Source organism: Caretta caretta, chromosome 1 (assembly GCF_965140235.1).
Source record: "Caretta caretta isolate rCarCar2 chromosome 1, rCarCar1.hap1, whole genome shotgun sequence".
Lineage (NCBI taxonomy): Eukaryota > Metazoa > Chordata > Testudines > Cheloniidae > Caretta > Caretta caretta.
The window spans coordinates 304,969,871-304,994,627 of record NC_134206.1 but is presented as its reverse complement, the minus strand read 5'-3'; the positions used below and the strand labels follow the sequence as shown (position 1 = coordinate 304,994,627).

Here is a 24,757-nt window from a genome sequence, read left to right as displayed (position 1 = left end):
GATGCCTAGACCTAGGCCTACCATGACCTGCAGCGGCCCAGAGGTACAATTGAAGATAAACCCCTGATCATCCCTAGGCTGGAGCATGCTCAGTTCACAAGGAATCTTTGGGAAATCTCGGGGCTAAGATCTAACTCTCTATTGAGTATGTGCAAACTGATTTTTCAAAGGTTTATAACTTCATCAAATATGGGCAGAATTTCACAAGATGGCAAAAGGCACATCATTGACAAAAAAGGCTTCTCTCTGCCAAATTTTAAGTCCCTGCTCCAAAGCATGGGATTGCTAGAATTTTTTTTAAAAAAAGTTGCCAAAATTCTTTAACATGGACAAGACAATGCATTTTTCCTAGCGTCATTCTCAGAAAGAGCTGAAACCAGTCTGGCTGAAATTTTCCATATAAATTCATCCTGAAACAGACACCAGCTTGGAAAATTTCAGCCTGAACAAGTAAAGTATGGCAAAGTTATAAGCAAGGAAAACACTTATCATTGGAAGTGTCAAGCAACCTAGATAACAAGCAGTGCTGCCATCTCTGTGTATAATGTAGGTTGATTAATTTCAGTTTCTATACTTAGAAAATATTTCAGATACATTAAATACATGGTGGTTTAAGGTATATTGCTGGAATATGTTGTAACTATTTTACAATACACATTGCAAGGTAGATGTAAATAATTTATCAAGTAAAAGTAAATGAGCAGTTTAGTTGGTCATTAAAATATTTCAGAAATAAACTGAGAAAAAATATTCACACAATCCCATGCAAAACTGCTTCTTATTTTGGTAAACAATATTATTATTCAGGTGACATTATAAAAAAGTGTAATTTTTGTAATTTAGACAGGTTACACACAATTAATGGATAAGCTATTAATTACTTAAATAGGTTACACAATATGCAGTTGTGGGTTTGAGAACCAAAATCAAAATGTAAAGGTTTTTTCAAATAAAAATTAAATTGAAAGAATGTTTTGATTGTGAAAAGTTTATTCATCTGGATATTTATAAAAAGAGAAGCAAGTAGAAATTCCAGTAATAAAGACCTATATAAATGTATGGTGCCTGTCAAACATAATCTGCCCGACCATAAATAATATAAAGCGAGTCTTGCCTAATAATATCAAATACAATTATCAGAAGCATAGTTCATGTAGTATTTTAAAAAGTATGTGATAATCATAGCATTTCAAAAATGTCAGCAATGGAGAAGGGAATATATTGTGATATTTATTACTATACATGATTTTTTTAGTAAATGTAAGCATATTACATACACGTATGCATATTGGCATCAGTTTAAAAAAGCATGGCCTTATATAACAGTATTACTGGTATAGGGCGATTCTAGTTTAGTTCTGTTGAGTGATCAGCCATATTTGATTTACTCTTATGCTTTATAGGCTATACAACACCAATGATGTACAAGTACAAATTTTTTAAAAAGCGCATTGTTATAATTTCAAAAGTTAATACTCTAGTTCATAATCATTGCTAATCATTGCCTTACGTAACTAGGTAAGATTCCTTCTCTCTCCACACACACACACATTATATATTATGGTGTTGTATCTCTATCCATGTTCATTAATACAGCTGCCTTTGAAATTACTGCCCTTCAAGTGCAAGTGACATTCTTTCTGGTACTCACAATGTGCATGAATGCTTAACTTTTCTGCTGACTGTCAGAGGAGAAAAAAATAGAATTAGGGAATGACTGTTGAACATTTAGAAAAATATTCTGCTGTGCAGCTGACGAAGTATGTAGTCCATAGAACCAGTCCATATAATTCCCCTTTGGTTCATCAGACTGTATCAGAGGTGAAAACTTTCCTATATTGAAGCCATAATTAACATTCCACTTTTGATATTCATGTGCAAAATACAGCCCGTCAGCATAAAGCATTTTCCAAACAGGGTCCAGAAAATAGGAATGTGTTTGGTAAAGTGAACTTGGTGCTAAACAGGAACAATTTTGCCATGGCACGAAGTAACTCAGAGAGAGATAAGGCTCCAAATCCTTTTGATGCCCTCGCTTTCGTGTTCTTCGATGTTGCCTAAAGTCCCCCTGAACAAAATCATTTACGTTTGCTGGGTGGATGCTCCAGTAATTTCCTTTCCCATCCTCACATCTTCCCACTTTGATAAAACAATCATTTAGTGAAAGGTTATGTCTCACACTGTTTCTCCAACCTTGATCTTTGTTCTTGTAGTAAGGAAAATTATCCTCAATATACTTGTAAATTGCAGCTAAATTCAGCTTATTTGTAGGGGAGGAGAGAATTGCCTTTGCAATTAAGGCTACGTAAGATAAAGGTGGTTTTTCCAGAAAGCCTTTTTCATTCCTGCTAGTGGAAAGACATCTGTCAGTCCACAATTCAGAACTGGAAGGGTTGGATGGAAATCCAGGAACCAGTTGTAATTCTTCTTCTCCTCCCATTTTACAGGTGTCTTTAATTCCGTCATTGTTTTCAAGACTACCGTCAGTCATTATAGCAGTGTGATGGTTAATTTAAGGTTCCTGGTATTTTACCATAAGAACTTAATGAGAGAATTTGTTCATTGAAGCAAAACTGCAGCAGAAGTAAATGTTAGGCACTATATGCGCTGATGTAACTTGTTCAGATTCCTATTTTATACTGTGTTAAGTCAACATCCTAAACAATTAAAACAGAACTGCCTATATTTACAAAATCAAGGTACAAATCGTAGCTGACTGAAAAAAAAGCAAAATAATTATAATATGTTAAGTATGAAGATAAATAGACCATGGCATTAGCCTTTCACTTCATTACGATCTGGGAAAACACCCTTCAGTGTTCCCCATTGAAACCTAATGATTAATGAAAAAATGATTGTGGTTAGATAGCATTGTGAAAAGATTGAACCCTTCACTGATATGCAGAACAAATTGAAATCAAGACATTGGGTTCTGTGTTCTACACTAGTCAAATATGTTGTATTTAGTACAATAAATGTTTGTTTTGCACACTAAAAGAAAGTACTGTATGAAATGAAACATGATGTCATATTCTATAGCTGCACATTACCTACTGTACATGAAATTGAATTAAAGCACAACTCTTTATTCTTAATTCTCTGCGCCCAATTGTGCAACTGTTCCTCAAGCTGAGTAGTACTTACTCATGTGATTGGTCCCACTGATCCCAGGAACTACTTGTGTGAGTAAGTACCACTCAGAGTAAGTAGGCATTGCACTGTAGGGCTGGCAGAACATATAGTACAGCGTGAACTGCATCATTACATTAAGAGCCAATTTAGGGAATTCTGAGATCTGATACCAGTAAGGACAGGCTTATGAATGTCACTTCATCTAATATGAGTGGCTGGGGAAGTTCACTACATATTCTCCAGCATGTTTTATAATAATAAAAAAAAGCAGGTGAAGCATTACAAGAGTTTGAAGAAACTTGATCTTCAAAGGAACAAGTCCCTGTGGTTACTTTTAAGCATTCAAAAGGTTTGTCCTCTGTTTGGGCATTTCCTTTGCTCAGATATGTGTTTCTGATAGAAAACAATGATTCTATGGGGACAGCTGTGAGGATCTTTCCTGTGAGGCTGGAGCTCCTGGCATTTTGAGTGTTCTGTGGGCTCTGAAAAACCCTGCAAGTTGCTTCCTCCAGGTAATAACTCTGGCAACCAATGACAAAGAGAGTCCTCAGCATATTAAGGCTGCTGGTGCTAACACTCAGACCCTGTACAATCCCACTGGCTACCCAGGCTGTGACACTGTTCCCAACCTACAATGAATAACCCTCATTTGACATTTTCAGGTTTTTCTGGGTTGTTAGCATTAGCAGCTCAAACTTGTGGGCAGCTGTAAAAACACCCAGATTAGGACTGTTTGGGTGAAAGGGATGTGGGCAGGCCCTGGCTCAGAATCAATTTGTGCATGAATTAACTTAAATTGTAAGTATCACTGGATCACCCTCCTACCCACCCCAATCACTTATAAACTAACTGAAGTCAAACAGTCACTAGGGAAAAAGGAGCCAAGTACAGTGTGTGGGCAAGATCATGCCATTTAGTTTCAGCCCATGCTAAGCAGCAGTGCAGAGTCACATTGCCCCTCAAGAGCTCTTGCAGGTCATTTTCTGGATGCAGCTTATTCCCTTCTTGCCTAAAATGCTACTCATGAGTCATGATATATACTTGAAGGAGGACAGTTTAGGTGTTGTACAACTATGGGAAACAGAAGTGGCCACAGATGCTTTTTGAGCATCCAATACAATAAAGGGTCTGTATTGGCAAACACAACAAACATAACTTAGATACATCACTTCATCATTGTCGAGGAACTCAGGACCGCGTTGACAAAGCCAAAGTACCACAAGGATCAACCCAGACAACCTGATCTGACACATTTACTCTGCTGCTGATGCTATAGTCCCTCAGAGTGGCACAACATTGGTGGATTATGGGTCTTCTGAATGCACCAGCCTTTATCTCAATTAGTCATTGGAACCCAATGTTTTTAAATCAGGTGCCCATGTACATTACCAGAATACAATGCTGAAGTTCAGTGGTGCTCAACCTACCACCCATGGGCCTTACACAGCCCACCATAGCATTTCATAATGCTTATGGCTGGCTTCAACCCAATATATTAACAGGGGATTGATTAGTGTTTTATCATCATGTTTACATCATTTTAGTTTATACAAATGTGTAAATAGACCATACTGTACATAGAAACAATCTATCTAAATACATCTGAAACAAGCTGAACTTAAAATATAAATCAATACAGGTGACTTTAGATATTATTAAAATATGTAGAATCTGTTTGGCCCACACAAGTTTGTGCTTAGGTTTATGTGGCCCTCCTGTGTAACAAGGTTGGGCACCACTGCTATATTGCATAGGTCTCAGTGCATCCAGAATTTTTTGTGCCAATGGTGCAATGTCAGCTTCTTTCTTGTCCCGCTCAATCATAGAGCTGTGTCTTCACAGATCATTGGAATGACTTGGGTCAGTCTGGCATCATCCCCATTGATGAACCTTGTAAGTTAATGGAAAAGCCTCAAGATGTTACACAAAAACAACAAGGAGTCCGTTGGCACCTTAAAGATTAAAAGATTTATTTGGGCATAAGGTTTTGTGGGTAAAAAACCCAATTCTTCAGATGCATGGAGTGAAAATTACATATACAGACATAAATAGATATTGGCACATGAAGAGAAGGGAGTTACAAGTGGAGAACCAATGCTGAAGGCCAATTTAGTCCGGGTGGATGTAGTCCACTCCCAATAATTGATGAGGAGGTGTCACAGATGTTACACAGAGTCTCTGTTAGCGGTCACTCTGTGCCAAGTGCAGGCTGCTGTTTTCTGGGCCAGAGTGGAGTTGTGCAGGTAGAAATTCTGGATGACTATGTGCTGTTCATAGTTCAGTATTAGCTAATTATGTGGCAGATGGAATTCCACTGTGTCACCATCTCCTGCTTCATGCTATGGCAGAGATGTTGATGCCTCATTTGAGAAGTCAACATGTAGCAGAAATGGCTGCAACACTCTCAGGCAATGGTGAGAATAGTCTTCACCTGCTCATTATCTTGGACAAACTTCTTCACCACTAGGTTGAAGTAGTGCATAAATCAGGGTCAACGTGTGAGAAACTGCTATCACAGCCTTCATTCTTCATATTTGGCCCATTGTCTGAGGCCATGAACCAAGGAGAGAGAAAGGATGTTGTAAGCTCTTTGGGAGAGGGACCACCTTTTCGTTCTGTGTTTGAATAGCACAGTGCAGTCCTGATCCATAATTAGGGCTACTTGGTGATATGGTAATACAAATAAATAAGAATCTTCTGTGACAGTACTGATTTTTTCCAATCTGTAGCTAGCAGCAGGTTACTCCTCAAGCACACATGCGGGCATATTGTTATTATTATTATGTTATAACATATTATTATCAATGCATTTAGTAATGCATTGTCTAAAGTGCTGATAGAACATTGGAAGCTGCCATCATTGCGTCAACACATTCTGTCCAAGAGGAGGAAAATCTCAGGCTAACTCAGATAATGCTTTAGTCAAAGACTAATAGGTATGGCAAGAAGAAAGATATCATACAATTTGTAATGGGCATGAGGTGGATTAGCTGAATTGGATTTTGTTATAATTTGCTATAAATGGAGTTTTCTTGAAAAGATAGCCTTGGTGAATACTGGGACAGGAATGGGCAATTCTACCCTGACAAGTGACTGTGTAAGAATGGTGACAGGTTTCAGAATGGTAGCATGTTAGTCTGTATCAGCAAAAACAACGAGGAGTCCTTGTGGCACCTTAGAGACTAACACATTTATTTGGGCATAAGCTTTCGTGGGCTAGAACCCACTTCACTGGGTAGCTTATGCCCAAATAAACATGTTAGACTCTGAGGTGCCACAAGGACTCCTCGTTGTTTTTGTGTAAGAATGGGGCTCTCTCACACAGTTGCTTTGCTCCTTGCGACAAAAACCTGGTATCACTGCAGTCAATGGGAGTTTTGTTATTGATTGCAATGTGTTGTGTGTATTCAGTGTATGTACTACTTTTATTATTAAAATATTTTTACTATTTCTGTTAGCACTGTAAAACCAGCACAGGTTTCATAGAATGGACTGGTTTCTATGCTGGCTTACAGAGATCAACAGAACTGATAACCAATTGGCCACTGGAGGTCCAAATTCTCTGCAGCTCCACTGAGATACTCAGAGTCTGTAACTGAGGGTAGAATATAAAGATAGCAAGAGTTGCACAGATACAAATTTGCTGTTACAGCCTTTATTAACTTGTGTTGCTCTTAAAATCAGTGTTTACGAGGCCAGAATATCTTGGCAGAACACAGATGAACATGATGTGTGCATTCTTTCTTAAGACCACAGACTTAAAAAAACAATGATTTCAGGATATTCCTCAGGGTATGCCAAGACCCTGTTTTCTAAACCCTTTTGGCCTTTTAACCATCTCTCCTCCAGCTTTTATGACCATCCAGCAACTGTCTGAGGTAGTCTGTTCTTCATGGGGAAACCATTTCTATAGTCTCACCCTACTCCACCTATTATTTTGGCTTCATACTCTGAGTTGAACTGGACTGAGGTGAACACAATTTTTCTAGTGCACTGGGGAACATACTGTTTGACCAGGGTTCCTGCTGCTCATCGTCAGTTGGCCTGAAGTCCTCTCTTGTGGCTTTAATAAAGATGCTTCCATGAAGCCCCTCCTGGAATGCTCACTGCACAGTTTGTTGTGCTGGAGAAGCTGGTCCCTGTACTGCTGTGAAAGCTTTGCTGGGACTTGTTAAATTTTACAGTGATCCTATTCCTGGCCCAATTGCTTTTAGTGGTTAGACTATTACTTAAATGGCATTTAAGAATATACAGAAACTGGTTAAATCTTAATTCAGCATTTGAATTTAATAATATGCAAAGGTAGATAAAAAAAGGGAAGCTAAAGCCCTAGAGAAGGAGGCTCAGGCAAGTTGTGCCAGGAAAATGGGTTGAAAATACCTTTGGTGCGATCCAGAGGGGAAATAAACTGCTCCTCAGTTCAGAAGTGCTGTCTCTCTTTAAATCAAGACTAAAAGTCTAAATCAAGCCAGGATTGTTTAGAAACAACTAGGGGATGAATTCCACAAGCGGCAGGGTAGCGTTTCAGAACCACAGGCTAATCCTGTTCAGTTAAAACACTGTGACATAACTGATGTTATTTGGGTTTGGAAATGTTTTGCCCTCCACTGTCTATTTCTGTTTTCCAGAAGGAACTGAAGAGAACAAATAGTAATTGCAAATAAAAGTCTGACCTATGTGACAAGAGCACAGAAATCCAGACATGAGGATAACGCTTTCTACTTAAAGCTTCTTGTAATGCACACAGAATCGAGAAAGAGCTATCAATCTGTCAATCCTTTCCGTGTCCGGGCCGGGTGAGGTTTCCCGTGTTGAGTCAAATTAAGCCGCAGGCTCCACTCCTGGTGGTGCCCTTCCGTCAATTCCTTTAAGTTTCAGCTGTCATGTGATGTAGCACTCTTTACGCTGGCAGAGTTGGCCAAGACAGCCGAACAGAGGGTCTGATCCAGTGCCCACTGAAGTCAATGTAAGGATTCCCATTTACTCCTTGGGTGTTGGAGCAGGCCCAGACAGAGCATTTTTTCTGAATTAATAGGCTTAACACCCCCTCCCCAAAGCCCATCTCTCTTCAGGCTTCCCTATAGTCTAGCAAGAGTTTCTGCCATTGCAGCTTTTGGTAACCTTCTGCTTACTCACCTGTCCTTCCCTTTTTGTCTAACAGTGAACCAATTTTAAAAGGGCTGCCTGGCACAAGATAAGCCCTTACCTCCTGATTGCCTTCCTCACTGCCCTCCTAGCCCAGCCCTTCCCACCTGTGTGGCTTTCCAGAGAGTTCATCTGGGAGTTAATCCCTGTCTGCAAGCTACTGGGTCTCTGAAACCTTTAAAAAAAAGGCTTTCATAACAAATAAAAGGGGAAAATTGCAGTATGCAACAGAAAAGGACCAAATCATTACAGTAGCACTGCTGTAAGTAAGCTCCAATGGTTTATATCATTGCTATTGGAATATTTTCTTAGGTTATCTAGGCGAAGAGGGTGTAAGACAGCCACAATTTACCACAGGCCTCACATGACCCAAATTGCACATAGTCAAAATGGTCAAGGGCATGTAGCTGCCAGGATATAGGTTGTTGCAGCTATGCACTGCTTTTGCTCCTCATAAGCAAGGGCAGAAGAGAAACTGCTGTCACATGAGAACTTACCTAGGGAGAGAAGATGGTGGCTGCTTCTTTGGGACTCCAGAAGGCTCCCAACAGAGATCTCCCTCCTCTCTATCTTCAGCATGCGGTCATCAATTCTCTGCAGGCCTATGCTGCACAGATCTACTGTCCTGTGTGCAGAGCCTCTCTAAGCCGCATCTTCTTCCTTGTTGCAAAGTATGTTAGCCCCCTTATTAAAAAGTATTCTACAGCAATAGCCCAGTTTACCGTAGTGATACTCAAGCGGGATAGGCATTTATGGTAAAATACTTTACTTTTTTTTTTTAAATAAAGGGAAGCACGGCTTATATGTGCCCTGTCACAAGAGGAAGTATCAATGGAGACACATTGACAACAGGGGAGTAGGGAGGCATAACAGCAATGGATGAGGCAATGGCAGAGGTGAGAATAATGGAGAAATAGCAAACAGGAATAGAGATGCACTCACAGTGTGGAAGGCAGTATTGTCAGAAAAGGGGGCTCATGGGAAAGAGAGTGACATTGGGGCAGTAGGGGAAGACAGTTAGTAGACATGGATAGGGAAACAGTGGTGGTGCCAGGTCATGGCCTTTGCCTCCTGATCAGTGTAACATTGTACGTTTCTATGTACAGAGTGCCTTGAAAGTGATATCCAAATGCTGACTGATTGATGGCTTATTTATGGCATTTATCCTCAGTCCCATGCTGAGGGTGATGCAGAGACATTTAACTCCAGTGGGAGCACTGGGAGGCATTCTGCAGAAAAGGTGGAGGGCCTGCATGGGGGCTGTGATTCTGGGTGGCTGCATAAGGAGGTCCTTGTTTCCGTATCCATGCAGCTGAATATGGGCTAGCTACAATTTACCCCTAAAAGATCTTATCGTAACCAGCAGTTAATAAACAGACATAATTGTAGTGATTCCTCATAACTTGATCTTCAGTTTAGTCACTAAACCTTTTAATTGCATTCTGGGTTCATTTGAATGTATATTATTATGGCTGTATTAAAATTGGCAAATGTTTCTGATGACAAGATCCTGGTGTAAATGGGCATAGCTCCCGAATCTGGCCCTGTGAATTTGCATAGTATAGAATCAGGACACAATTTGGTTCTCTGTGTTCCTTGCATTTTTGTATTTGGACACAATGTAAATAATGTCCTTGAGAAGTAAAGTAGAAATTATGCACAGGAAAGAAACATTGTGTTGACAGAACATACATCCAATGGGAGATTTATGGCTTGACATTTGTGCTATGTTATACATTTGCTTTATAATATAAGTTGATTGTATAAAAATATCTATATTTTCACATTTTGACAATGCAAAGAAGTCAGATTTTTAAATGTTACCTTGGTGCTTTGCCTGCAGATGCTTCCTAAAAAAAAAAAAAAGTCAATGCATTATTTAAAACTTATGTCTGACATTGTAACACTAATGCTATCAGATTTAAGGCCTTTGGAGAAGAGTCCAACATAGTTTACACACCACTGCACGTATTAATAGACCTGACTCACTTTTCTTTCAATGTCAACTGTAACATTAATCCTTGTTTTAAATCATAGTGTCTCAAATATCAGCTGCCACTAGTTGCAGAGTTCTCTTTCAGTTTATATCAGAGAGCCCAATGGAGTCTTTTGAAGAACCTAGTCAGTTTAGAAGGGATAACTTATTAGAAGTTTCTGCTTTAAATGATTCCCTTTCAGAAGATGAAGATATTAAAGTTACCCTTAAGCCTCGTTTCTCCCCCCTTCCCCGAAGGCGGAATTCTGCTTCTTCAGAAGACTTGGAACCAGAAACCCCATCTACCATTGCAAGAAAAGTTTCGTTTGCTGATGCATTCGGCTTTGATCTTGTGTCTGTTAAAGAGTTTGATACTTGGGAAGTTCCAGCCACATCACAAAACGATGACTTAGAAGTTAAAGTTTTAACTGCGGAGGAATATTTTCTCTCTCCACTGTTTATATTACCTGCCTCACAAGAAGACCTTTTGCAACAAGTGCGTGTACAGAAAGTACTTCTAGAGTCAATTGAGTTCCTACCTGGGATAACATGTATGAAGGGCATTATTCGAGTTCTAAATGTATCTTTTGAAAAGTTGATATATGTGAGAATGTCACTAGATGACTGGCTAACTTACTATGACATCTTAGCAGACTATGTGCCTAATTCTTGTGATGGTGAAACTGACCAGTTCTTCTTTAAGATTTCATTGGTTCCTCCTTATCAGAGAAATGGAGCTAAAGTTGAGTTCTGTATACGTTACGAGACATCTGTTGGTACATTCTGGGCAAACAACGATGACAAAAATTACATACTACTCTGTCATAAGAAAGAAACAGTGCAGGAGGTGGATGATGTATCTCACGAAGAGGCTACTGACAAATACATCAAAGGTTGCTTAAAGACAACGCCAAGCAGGTGAGGTGACTTCTTACTGTTTAATAGTTTTCAAAGTTCTCAGATACAACAGTCACTATTTAAAAGTCAGCATTTTGTCAACAAGAATCACACAGTTGTATCTGACACCAGTTTTTCCATATTTGAGAAAAGAAAATAATTGGTAACTTTGTGGTATCTGCTGGTTAATGCTGACTTTTTAACTACAACCATTGTAATTAAGCTTTGCTTCCACTTGTTGCCCAGGATTAGTAAGACCATTCTGCTCAAGAACTATTTTCTTATTACTTACTTAATAAGTATTACTTAATACTTATTTAATACAATTGTGTTAAGCTGTGAGGTCAAATGTTATTATTACTAAATATGCCACGTTTCCTATTGGTTGGGGAGGTCAATGTGGGTTCTGCAGCTATATCAAGTAATAAAAATTAAGGGGTAAATACTGATTTTAATCTCTACAGCACATAACTCCAATTAACATCAGTGGGAATTTGGCTGCACACTGAGGTGTGCTTACAGTACCAAAAGTTTTAAATTCAGTTCTTTGCCATATCAAAACTCTTTTCAAAGCAAAAAATACCCCCAGATTTTTTATGATATATGTTACAATAGGTGTGTATTGTGAATTCATATGGGAAATTTCTAAATGTCATTACTAAAAACAAAAACCAGTAATGGTGGTTCAGGAAGCTAATAACTCAGGGAAGGGACTTGTTTCACTCAGAGCAACTGGAACAATCTTCTCTGTCATTGGTTTGGCTATGCCACAGGCAGCCTGTAGTGAGATCTGCTTCCCAGCAGTGATGGATGTTTCTGTGGGCACTGAAAAAAATCCTAAACAGGCGAGAGATACAAAGGAGACTAACAGTGACATAAAAAAAAATAGACAAACACAGGCACATTAAAATAAGGCTTATCATGCAAATCTGTAGGTTTATTTTAAAACAATGTCTGCAGTAATTACCTGCAGATACATACTATAGTAACTAGAAAACAAAAAGTTAATGGTTAAATTATGACTTAAACCCACAAACTCAAGGAAATTCAGGAATAATCTGAACTTCTGGATTCCTATTTTCTATTTAACTCAACCTGTTATAAATAAAGCAGCACATATATGGGCCCTGCAAAATGGCAAAACTCCCATTTCATGATCACACCCATGGAGCCCAATCCTGCAGTTTTGCTCAGGCACCATCCCATGGGATGGGAATGTTACTTGACCGAGGATGGCAGGATCAGGACCATGTTTTGTCTACAGCTCTCTCTGCAATATCAAGGCACAACAGGTGAATTAATGATGAATTTTCAGCCTTAATTTTCTATGTAACTTCTCAGTCGGACAATGATATTTTACATTTGTGGTTTTAAATGCATATGGCCTATACTTGCCCGTCTGAGCAAAAGTGAAGGGCAGGATACCCGTACTCCAACTGCAACAGAGGCTGAAGGTGCAGGGAGAAAGAAGTCAGTTGAGGGCCCTAACCCTGAAGATTGCTGCAAGACTTGAAGGGCAATACCTCTTCTATCTCTGTTACCCAACTGCTGTGATCAGCATCTACCATTTCCAGTTGTTCTCAATAACTGAATGGAAGAGCATGCAATGGGGCTTAATAGTGCTGCAGGCATTAATTCTCTGAGTTCTCCTATGGCTTGTCTAGAATGAGGGTGTGGGAAAGAAGCATGCCACTCTATGGATTTTTCCTGCTATCCCTGTATATGCTAACTTCTGACATGGGGTCAGACAGAAGAATGAAAAATAAGAAAGGGGGTGGCATCCCATTTAGCCACCTTCCCCTCCAAAATGCCCCATGTGACTTTCATTGTGGATTTGTTCCCTCCCATACCATGCAACAGGGAACCACAGGGGATGTATGTTTTTGTAGTAGAATAAATAAAAGTCCTGGTGCGTCAGTGACATGAAGGTCCCTTTGCATGACATCAGCAAATTGCACTGACATCCACTTTAAATACCCTTTACACTGTCAGAGCAGCGTAAAGGGGTGTCAAGGTTCCTCCCCCACTCTGAACTCTACGGTACAGATGTGGGGACCTGCATGAAAAACCTCCTAAGCTTATCTTTACCAGCTTAGGTCAAAACTTCCCCAAGGTACAAAATATTACACCCGTTATCCTTGGACTGGCCGCTACCACCACCAAACTAATACTGGTTACTGGGGAAGAGCTGCTTGGACGCGTCTTTCCCCCCAAAATACTTCCCAAAACCTTGCACCCCACTTCCTGGACAAGGTTTGGTAAAAAGCCTCACCAATTTGCCTAGGTGACTACAGACCCAGACCCTTGGATCTTAAGGGCAATGAACAATCCTCCCAACACTTGCACCCCCCCTTTTCTGGGAAATGTTGGATAAAAAGCCTCACCAATTTGCATAGGTGACCACAGACCCAAACCCTTGGATCTGAGAACAATGAAAAAGCATTCAGTTTTTTTACAAGAAGGCTTTTAATAAAAAAATAGAAGTAAATAGAAATAAAGAAATCCCCCCTGTAAAATCAGGATGGTAGATATCTTACAGGGTAATTAGATTCCAAAACATAGAGAACCCCTCTAGGCAAAACCTTAAGTTACAAAAAAGATACAGACAGAAATAGTTATTCTATTCAGCACAATTCTTTTCTCAGCCATTTAAAGAAATCATAATCTAACACATACCTAGCTAGATTACTTACTAAAAGTTCTAAGACTCCATTCCTGTTCTGTCCCTGGCAAGAGCAGCATACAGACAGACACAGACCCTTTGTTTCTCTCCCTCCTCCCAGCTTTTGAAAGTATCTTGTCTCCTCATTGGTCATTTTGGTCAGGTGCCAGCGAGGTTACCTTTAGCTTCTTAACCCTTTACAGGTGAGAGGAGCTTTCCCCTGGCCAAGAGGGATTTCAAAGGGGTTTACCCTTCCCTTTATATTTATGACAAGGGGCCTTAGTGTAAATAAAAGCACTCTCAAAGTATCTATAGAATCTATCTTAAAAATTCTCTATGGTCCCTGAGAGACTATGTGGGCCTGAATCTGTCACATAAGTGTGAGTCCATGGACTTCAGGAGAATTACAATTTTCACTGGTGCAAGATCAGATTCAGGCTCTCTGGCTCCAAAAGGACTATTACTTGCAGTACATGCAGTACGTCCATAGCTAAGGGTTATTGCTACCCAGTCATCCAAACTGGGAGTTTTAAATGTTGAATCTCATCTATTGTGATTAGAGTGTTTTTTCTATCAGACAGACACTTAGGCCAAATCAATAAGAACATCTGGTCAACATATTTAAAAATCAGGGCACTTACTCAGGTACCTACATATGGACTTAGACGCCTAATGTTAGGGACAAATTTTAAAAGTCTTTAAATCTCTTCTCAAAACATGGATAATTTGCCTGATGGCTCATGCATCTTTCAGATACATAAGTATTTAAGAACTTTTTAAGAAAGGGATTTTTAACCAGATAGGTTTATCAGCTGTGGGCCAAACCCTGCTTGCCTAATGCAGTGACTTCAGTGTGGCCTACTTATGAGAATAAAAAGAAAAAGATAACATGCACTGTCAGAAATAAATTACTGAGGATACACAACAGTGGCCATCTTGTCAAACGAGGATACACTTTATGGCCCATCTTGTCACGAGTCAGACTATTTGTCTGAGTCAGGGCAGGGATGGGCCCTACAACATCATTATTTTTAAGAAACTGAACCTCTCAACATGGGCTCACATACCAAATTTCATAATGAAAAGTGCACCTCTTGACTTATAGAAATTGAAAAGCACCTGAGTATGATTATCAGAAACACACAAGTGCTTTTGAAAATCCTGGCACAATACTATCCCCCCACTCTCACCCCCCGCCAACTTTTGTACGTAAACATGGCTAAACAGATCTGTTCTAAACTTTTTGCCTTCCTCTATGTCCTTCCATGCTGAGATTCAATCCAACATGAATTTTAATATCTGATTTATAACACCTTTCAAAAACTGTATCGGAATTGACAGTATAATGTGTAGAAAAATGTCTTGCTATAATAGGATGCTTTTGCAAGCCTCAAAAATCATTTATATTCAATGGAGTTTTGAATAGTTCAAAAACTCATTCAAAAGAATTTTTATAATGCACACTATTTGCTTTTTATTTGTTGGCCTGTTTGAGATTGTGCATTTGCCTTACAAAGTCCCATAAGTATACAAAGTCACGGAGGGGGGGAAAGAATATTAGACTCAAACTAATTACATTCTAGAATTTAATAATTTGAAGGTCAGCATTTAGAAAAGAGAATAGTTGGAAAATGCATATGATTTGAATCACATGAATCCTAACAGTTTAACAAATATAGCATTGTATAAGCAATAGTTGAAGTATCTTAACTCCATTTTTCTTAAATCGAAGTTGATTTCCTACTAGTTCCATTAGCCTGTACCTAAGAAAAATGTCTGTAATACATAGTAGTAGCAAGTATCTGATGAGCTGTGGAAACACTTTCAGTAAGGCACAATTTGTATTATATTTCAACAAGGCACAGACAATGAATCTGAACTATGGCCCTTGGTCCTAGAGTTTCGTACATGATTGTGTCATGGATTAATGCCAGTACTGTCTTTAGTCCTTATTTGCCTGAAGTCATTGGAACAATGGTAGCAAGCATATGAGAGATGTGGCTGATTTGGCATCAATATTACGCCAAGAAACAGATATGGAAAAGTTGGAGTACACTGAAGCATGAGTGCAGTGTAATTCATGTGTGCACATTTGGCTCCCTACCCTCTTTGAAATGGATAGTGGATACTGTCATTTTTATCATAACTGCTAGAGATATGACCCACTTGCTTCTCTCTCTCTCTCTTTGCCCAAAATGGTACTTCCTAAATTGATGGTGCAGTTCAATAAGCTGATTGCTTGGTCTTGTGCTTTCTTTCCTAGAAGTAGATTCTTAATTGTTTTACTGTAGCATTCTTCGAGGGTTAATACATCAATTGACTTTTCTCTGTGGACTGTCTGAAGTCATGCTAGTTTTAAACAGAAACAAAAATAAGGACAAAGTCTAGGGTGAAGGCTATGTTATATGTAGTGAATAGGTGAAAGCTGAAAGGGTCAGATTTTCTGGTCCATTTTGGCCATTTTGAGTTGCATAAGTGCAGAGTGCCTTAAAGCTGCTGGAAAAAGCTGGTGGAGATTCTTCCTGCACAACTGCCTGCTCGTGAGCAGCTAGCATAAGCTGCTCTGCTGGCTTCTGCTCTAGCTGCTCCCCACTCCTGGCAGAAGTGAGAGAAGAAGGCATATTAGGGACATAGCATGGTAGAGCTCCCTGGTGCCCAATCGTCTCCTGGAATAGGGTCCCTGAGGGCCAATGCTGTTTCTTCGCAGCTCTAGCCTGTGCCAGGGTCAGACGGTCCTGAATCAATGAGCTGCAACCAATTCCTTGTGTCTTTGCCTGCCCATCTGAGTGCGGCTGGGATGGAGTGGAGAATCAAGGCTGGAAGAACCTGAGAACTACTCTAGAGCATGTTTGCAAACAGCATACCGGATTCTCTACCTCCAGGAGTGTCTGTACAACGACAAAATGGCATATATAAAAGAAGGGGTTTAAATTTGTTTCCTTTTTAATCTTTGCTTTTGTTTATTGTACTTCAGATTCAGAAAGAGGGAAAAAGTGAGTGAAAAAGGTATTAAAACACAAGCTTCCTGCTTTGTGTACGGCTGTTTAATCTCAAGGTTGTTATGGAGAATCTTAAATCGTAAGTGTACACCTTGATCAACATATAGACATGGGGATTTGACTAAAGCTTATTACTATTATTAGGAAATGACTATATTCACATTTCTTACCATGAGAGCAGCTGTTCCCTACTGCTGTTAGAGAGGCTGTCCATTCACAAGGAGCCTTGGGTGAAAGTAAGTCTAGGGACTTACCGGTACAGGGCTGGGCTGGGGCCGGCTCTGGCCCCCGGAAAGGGTGGGGCCTCTGGTGGAAAGGGCGGGGCTGGGGGAGGACCAGCAAGTGCCTCCTTCCCCCTTCCCGGGGCAACAGCGGCAGCCGGGGGCTCTGGCAGCGGTTTAAAAGCGCCAGGGGCAGTAGCGGCGGTCGGAGCCCTGGGCCCTTTAAATCGTCCCCGGAGCCCCGCTGCCCCTTCCCCAGGGCCCCAGGGTCCCAGGGCTCTGGGGACGGGGCTCCAGCCGCCACTACTGTGCTGGACCTTTAAATCATCCCCGGAGTCTGCCGGAGCCCTGGGGAAGTGGCAGCGGGGCTCCAGGGATGATTTAAAGGGCCCAGGGCTCGCCCGTCGCTACTGCCCTGGGCCCTTTAAATCGCCTCTCCAGCCCTGCTGCTGCTACCTCAGGGCTCCGGCAGCGGGGCTCTGGCAGCAATTTAAAGGGATGGGGGCTCCAGCCGCTGCTGGGAGCCGCAGGCCCTTTAAATTGCCACCTGGGGAAGCTGGTCCACCCTGGTATGGCGCACTGGCTTTTGCTGGTACGCCGTACTGGGGTGAACCGGCTTACTTTCACCTCTGCAAGGAGCCAGCTGAAAGAGCATCATTACTGCTGTTGTCAAGCCAGCCCTGTTATTCCCAGCTTGCTCTCTATATTCTTCCTACCACTCTAGGTCAAAATCTGTGGAGGGCAGTTCTCACAGCTAGAGTGGTCCTGCCTCCAGTGAGAGTGATGATAACATGCTTACGGAGTCCAGTCTCGCCCCCATTAAACTCAATGATAGAGCCTGTGGTTCCATCACACCCTGGCTGTGGAATTCACTCCTTGCCACACAATTGTGCTCATAAATCCAAGGTTTCATTTTTTACAAAATGCTGTTTCTAGCTCTCATGGTTTTGAAGCAAACCTTGAAAATATGAAACAAAACACTGCAAAACACTGCAGTGCTGCCTTCCTGAGTCTGCAAGCAGCATGAAACACTATATCTGAGAGCTGTTCATTTTAGCTAATATGCCTAACTCCACTGTCCCAAATATGTTCCTAAGCCTTCTCAAGTACCAAAATGACCAATGTCCTGCTACCTACCTGCCAAAACTTGCAGCTTCCACCCCCATGGGTGCCAGGTTTGTATAATTTTTGGTGGTGCCCAGAATGGGTCCAAGCAGAGCCGTCCTGTTCATAGGATGGACCGAGGCAAATGCCCCGGGGCCCATGTTTTGGGGGGCCTCATGCTTCAGGGGAATGCTGGGTCCAGGGTGGCCTGGGTGGTTAGCAGGGGGGCCTGGTGCCGGCAGCAGTGAGTGACCTGGCCCCAGCCCACCCCACTCTACTCCGCCCCGCCCTGCTGGCTCCCGGCGTCACTCAGGGGAGGGGGCGGAAGCCAGAAAGAGGCGGGGCAGGGACAAGGTCTTGGGGGAAGGGTTGGAATGGGGGCAGTGAGAGGGTGGAGCGGGGGTAGGCTGGGGCTGGGCCACTTGCTGCTGCCAGTGCCAGGCCTCCCACTAACCCCCTAGGCTGCCCTGGACCCAGAGCCATCCTGTCCATACGATGGACTGGAGCAACTGCCCAGCGCCCCACGCTTTGGGGAACCCCGTGCTTCACGAGGACGTGGGGTCCAGGGTGGCTGGGGGCATTAGCAGGGGGCCTGGCGCTGGCAGCAGCAAGCGAGCCAGTCCCAGCCTGCCCCTGCTCTGCCCCCTCTCTGCCCCCATTCCACCCCTTCCCCCAAGACCCCACCACCGCCCTGCCTCTTTCTGGATTCTGCCCCCTCCCCTGAGTAATGCTGGGAGCCGGCGAGGCGGAGTACAGTGGGGTGGGCTGGGGTCGGGTCACTTGCTGCTGCCGGCGCCAGGCCCCCTGCTAACTCCCCAGGCATCCCCCTGAAGTGCGGCACCCCCCAAAGCGCGGTAAGCCCAAACATTGGTAGAGCTGGGCCCAAGTTCCTAAATATTGGTGGAGCACAGGCACCATGGACCCATATCACTCGCTGCTTGTGTCCATCCCAACAACTTTTCTTTTGAAATTAGGCATTGTCATTACAAAAATTTGCAGCATATTCAAAACTGAAGTCAGGGGACAGAAAAATAAATGTAATGAACCAACAAAATAAACAACATACAACCAACGGCTACAGTACTGACTGCTATTCATTTTCATATAGAATTTGAAAACCTATTTTTGGTCTCCTTCTGTAATGACAACACCATCTCCATCAGGTAGACTTTCTTTTTAAGTTTGGGTAATTGGTACTGTAAAGTATGAGAAATATTGGTCATGGCGAAGCTTGCTTGTATGAAACTTGATTTTAAAGGTTTGACTATCTTTTCTCAGCCATACTGATTATATTACTTAAATGGCCAAATCACCTAACTTAGATCTTTGTCCATTATTCATTTTTAATTTTACATTTAGGCATGCTAAACTGTTTAAGTGCGTGAGACGCTTCTGCAGCCACTATAGTTTCATTGGCTTCTTTAGGTGATATCACTACTTTGACATTTATAATAACTATGGGCCTGATCCTGCAACATGCACGAGTAACTTTATGCATCTGGGTAGTCCCTTTGAACTTCATGGGACTTCTCATGTGTGTAAGTGTTTGCAGAACTAGAGCCTGTTTCTGCAATCGTTCATGCCATTGCTTAAGGATTTTAGGACAAATGGAAATATACTGCTGAAATGAACAGTTGTACTCCATTGTTCAGCGTCTCTATTGTCTGTCAAAGTCCGTTTGCCTGCTGAACTAACACGATAATGAACATTTCAATATTGTCTTCGACCCACCATTCTTGTGCAGTTCATAAATGCTCTTTAAATACAGTCTCAAAAAACTGGAAAGTTTCATTATTTCAAATCCAGCCTAGTTCAGTACTGATCAAAAATTATTAGTAACCTGATGGCTGTTTAGTGAACTGTTTGATGGTGTCAGTCCAGTTGTCAGCTGGGAAGTGTCCACATCACAAGTAATATTTTTCTGTATCTATGAGTAAACATTGGAAGTGTCTAAAATTTGTTTACATGAAACACAGCCTGGCAGCATGAGAGACAGATTTAATTAGCGGGTTTGTTATTAGAGTCACTCTAGCTGTTTATTCTGATGAAGAATTTTAAGTCATGAGCCAGCCACAGCCTTCTGGCTCTGAAGCTGAAGACAATAGATTTCAATTGCTTTGAAATAATTACTGAAGGCTAACCACATATAATTTTTAAACATAAAACTTGGACTCCCCGGCCAAATAGAAGAAGGGAAAAAGAAGTAAAATAGGCACTTTAACGGCTAAATGCGGCCTATGTTCTGGGATGAGGGAAGGGGAAAGACAGCTACAAAAGTGAAAACAAGCAGCCATGTCTGTATTAGGAGTGGCTATCTAGTTCATAATCCTTCACTGGCACACAAGAAAATGCTGGATGATGTGGCTGGCTAACATGTCAATGCCCAATAAGGGCATGGTTTTCTAGATACCTCTAGCTGGTGTGTGGCCTCAGCTGCAAGAACCAGCTGACTTTGTGACTAGAGCAGGGCAAGAAACAGTCTTCCTGTCCTGGAAAGTTCTTTCCTCTTTTGAATTGGGGTAACAAAGCAAAATCTCAAAAATGTTAGTGAACCAACAACCTTCCCCCCGCCCAATAAAAAAATTGGGGGCAAGTCAACATTTTGTTTTGATTTCGATCATATATATGTGTGTGTGTGTGTGTGTGTGTGTGCTATGTATTTGGTAAATTGCAAAATGAATACTCATCATGAACCAAAACAAAATAAAAAACCCAACACTGTTTTTTCCATTTTGAAAATGTCATAATGGGATGTTTTGACAATTCTGAATCTTTTCTTTCCAAAATTTCTTTGAGATTAGAAGTTTGTTGAAACTGGCACTTTCCCATAAAGAGTTTCAGTTTTGACAAATCACCATTTTGCAATGGGGAAAAAAAGAAAAGCTTTTTCTTGAAAACCTCCAACTCTAATGACCAATTATTTGTCCCTGGTCCCTGCTGACAGCAACAGCAAAGAGTACTGTACCAGACTGCTGCATGCAATGCTGCCCTGCAACACTAGGACTTCTTGTGGATTAGACACAAGAGTTAGAACCTCCGCTCCCCTTTGCTATGCAGGCTGTTGGGTGCATAGGCAGATATTTGGACTTAAAATATCAAAGTTTACAATGGTTGTCCTTGTGGCAGAAGTTCCTGAAAATGAGTGTATTAAACTCTGCTGTTTTTATTTTCTGTTAGCATAAGAGAACAATTGGCACAAATCTCCTTGGTCTCCTCGCTTTTTTAATAGATATCTCATACTTGCCTTCTCTTTTTAATTCTAGTGATGCAAGAAAGAGATAAAAATCACTCCTTGGTATTGATCATATCTTGGTATTTTATGCACATTCAGAGCTCTATTCAACCCATGCCTGCTTTCAAGTTTCTACTGCATGCAAGCTTTCTAAGCTTCCCATGCGCCAAAGTCAGAGAACTGTCCTCAGGTAGTCCCCATTCACAAGCAGCAGAGTAGGGCTTTATATGGTCACCCATTCTGACCCCTTCACAAGGACACTATCTGTCTCTCTGTCTCACCTGACTGCCATATATCTATCTATGGTTTCTCTATGGCACCTGTCGCCATCTTACAGAAGTGCCTTGGTATGCTGCAGAGATAAGGTGGGTGAGGTAATATCTTTTATTGGACCAACTTCTGTTGATGAGAGAGAAACAAGCTTTCGAGCCACACACAGAGCTCTGGAAATGACTGGAAAAAGCAAAAAACATTCTCAATACCTCTCCTGATATGGTAGCAGAGGGTTGGTTTTTTTCTAGTTAACAATGCAGGGAATGCTTTAAAGGAGGTCACGTAGCCTGAAACCTTCTCCCTGTTTGACTTCTCCAAAATAGATTTAACATGATAGAGGTAAAGGAGCCTGATGAGGATAAGAGGATGAAAACCCCACGATGGCATTCAGGAGGGACAAGAGAATGGGACCCTCACACCTCTCCCCAATCCCTTGCCACAACAGCAATTTGAGGTTGGGCCGTACTCCCTCCTTGTCCAATGGGAATCAGAGGTTCAGTGATCTGGAAAAGAGACCCCCCTTTCACTCTCATACCCAGCTTAAAAAACTAATAACCACTGACTCATCCTTGACAGGTTTCAGAGGAACAGCCGTGTTAGTCTGTATTCGCAAAAAGAAAAGGAGTACTTGTGGCACCTTAGAGACTAACCAATTTATTTGAGCATGAGCTTTCGTGAGCCACAGCTCACTTCATCAGATGTGTACCGTGGAAACTGCAGCAGACTTTATATACACACAGAGAATATGAAACAATACCTCCTCCCACCCCACTGTCCTGCTGATAATAGCTTATCTAAAGTGATCAACAGGTGGGCCATTTCCAGCACAAATCCAGGTTTTCTCACCCTCCACCCCCCCACACACAAATTCACTCTCCTGCTGGTGCTAGCCCATCCAAAGTGACAACTCTTTACATAATCAAGTCGGGCTATTTCCTGCATAGATCCAGGTTTTCTCACTTCCCCCCCACCCCCATACACACACAAACTCACTCTCCTGCTGGTAATAGCTCATCTAAACTGACCACTCTCCAAGTTTAAATCCAAGTTAAACCAGAATATCTGGGGGGGGGGTAGGAAAAAACAAGAGGAAACAGGCTACCTTGCATAATGACTTAGCCACTCCCAGTCTCTATTTAAGCCTAAATTAATAGTATCCAATTTGCAAATGAATTCCAATTCAGCAGTTTCTCGCTGGAGTCTGGATTTGAAGTTTTTTTGTTTTAAGATAGCGACCTTCATGTCTGTGATTGCGTGACCAGAGAGATTGAAGTGTTCTCCGACTGGTTTATGAATGTTAGAATTCTTGACATCTGATTTGTGTCCATTTATTCTTTTACGTAGAGACTGTCCAGTTTGACCAATGTACATGGCAGAGGGGCATTGCTGGCACACGATGGCATATATCACATTGGTGGATGTGCAGGTGAACGAGCCTCTGATAGTGTGGCTGATGTTATTAGGCCCTGTGATGGTGTCCCCTGAATAGATATGTGGGCACAATTGGCAACGGGCTTTGTTGCAAGGATAAGTTCCTGGGTTAGTGGTTCTGTTGTGTGGTATGTGGTTGTTGGTGAGTATTTGCTTCAGGTTGCGGGGCTGTCTGTCTGTCTACAGACAGCCCTGCAACCTGAAGCAAATACTCACCAACAACCACATACCACACAACAGAACCACTAACCCAGGAACTTATCCTTGCAACAAAGCCCGTTGCCAATTGTGCCCACATATCTATTCAGGGGACACCATCACAGGGCCTAATAACATCAGCCACACTATCAGAGGCTCGTTCACCTGCACATCCACCAATGTGATATATGCCATCGTGTGCCAGCAATGCCCCTCTGCCATGTACATTGGTCAAACTGGACAGTCTCTACGTAAAAGAATAAATGGACACAAATCAGATGTCAAGAATTCTAACATTCATAAACCAGTCGGAGAACACTTCAATCTCTCTGGTCACGCAATCACAGACATGAAGGTCGCTATCTTAAAACAAAAAAACTTCAAATCCAGACTCCAGCGAGAAACTGCTGAATTGGAATTCATTTGCAAATTGGATACTATTAATTTAGGCTTAAATAGAGACTGGGAGTGGCTAAGTCATTATGCAAGGTAGCCTGTTTCCTCTTGTTTTTTCCTACCCCCCCCCCAGATATTCTGGTTTAACTTGGATTTAAACTTGGAGAGTGGTCAGTTTAGATGAGCTATTACCAGCAGGAGAGTGAGTTTGTGTGTGTATGGGGGTGGGGGGGGAAGTGAGAAAACCTGGATCTATGCAGGAAATAGCCCGACTTGATTATGTAAAGAGTTGTCACTTTGGATGGGCTAGCACCAGCAGGAGAGTGAATTTGTGTGTGGGGGGGTGGAGGGTGAGAAAACCTGGATTTGTGCTGGAAATGGCCCACCTGTTGATCACTTTAGATAAGCTATTATCAGCAGGACAGTGGGGTGGGAGGAGGTATTGTTTCATATTCTCTGTGTGTATATAAAGTCTGCTGCAGTTTCCACGGTACACATCTGATGAAGTGAGCTGTGGCTCACGAAAGCTCATGCTCAAATAAATTGGTTAGTCTCTAAGGTGCCACAAGTACTCCTTTTCTTTTTGACTCATCCTTCTCCCTCTTTGCAGCTATACAAGGGGAGAGCACACAGCTTCAGCAGGGTGGACTGGGGTTGGACACACAGGTAACAAGAAGTAGTATTGCTAATTTTCAAGGGTTCCTTAACAGACCCCACCCCCTTCAGCTTTGTTATGCCTGTCTTTTTTTAGTATTCCCCTTGCCCACCATGCAGACCTTGTCTCTGCAGAAGTTAGCCCATGCTATGAGTGACTGAAGCTGGTTTCTGAGAGTTCTGTGTACCAAAGAGCAATGTAACATGTCTTCAGGATTAGGTTCTTTATATTATTCTTGTGCAACTATCTCCATAATGCTCCATATCTTAATGCTCTATGACTGTGCTACAGTGATATCTGATAAGATACACAGAGATCATATATATGGCTTCTCTAGCTTCATTCAAGATATGAGCAATACACTGCCTACGTCTTTTCAAAAGCATCATAACTCTAAGATGAGCCATAAAAATTAGAGATGGACCATGCTAAGATTA

The 24,757-nt window shown here is 41.7% G+C and overlaps 1 protein-coding gene across 1 annotated transcript in view; it reads left to right on the top strand.

The window, feature by feature from the left end:
• The first annotated feature begins 10,376 nt into the window (after positions 1–10,376).
• The window catches only part of PPP1R3A (protein phosphatase 1 regulatory subunit 3A), a 39,611-nt gene continuing 25,230 nt past the window's right edge, over positions 10,377–24,757 (top strand). The window contains exon 1 of the mRNA XM_048836930.2: positions 10,377–11,170. Within this exon, the coding sequence (XP_048692887.2) occupies positions 10,377–11,170 (794 nt within the window). The remainder of the gene's footprint in view (positions 11,171–24,757) is intronic.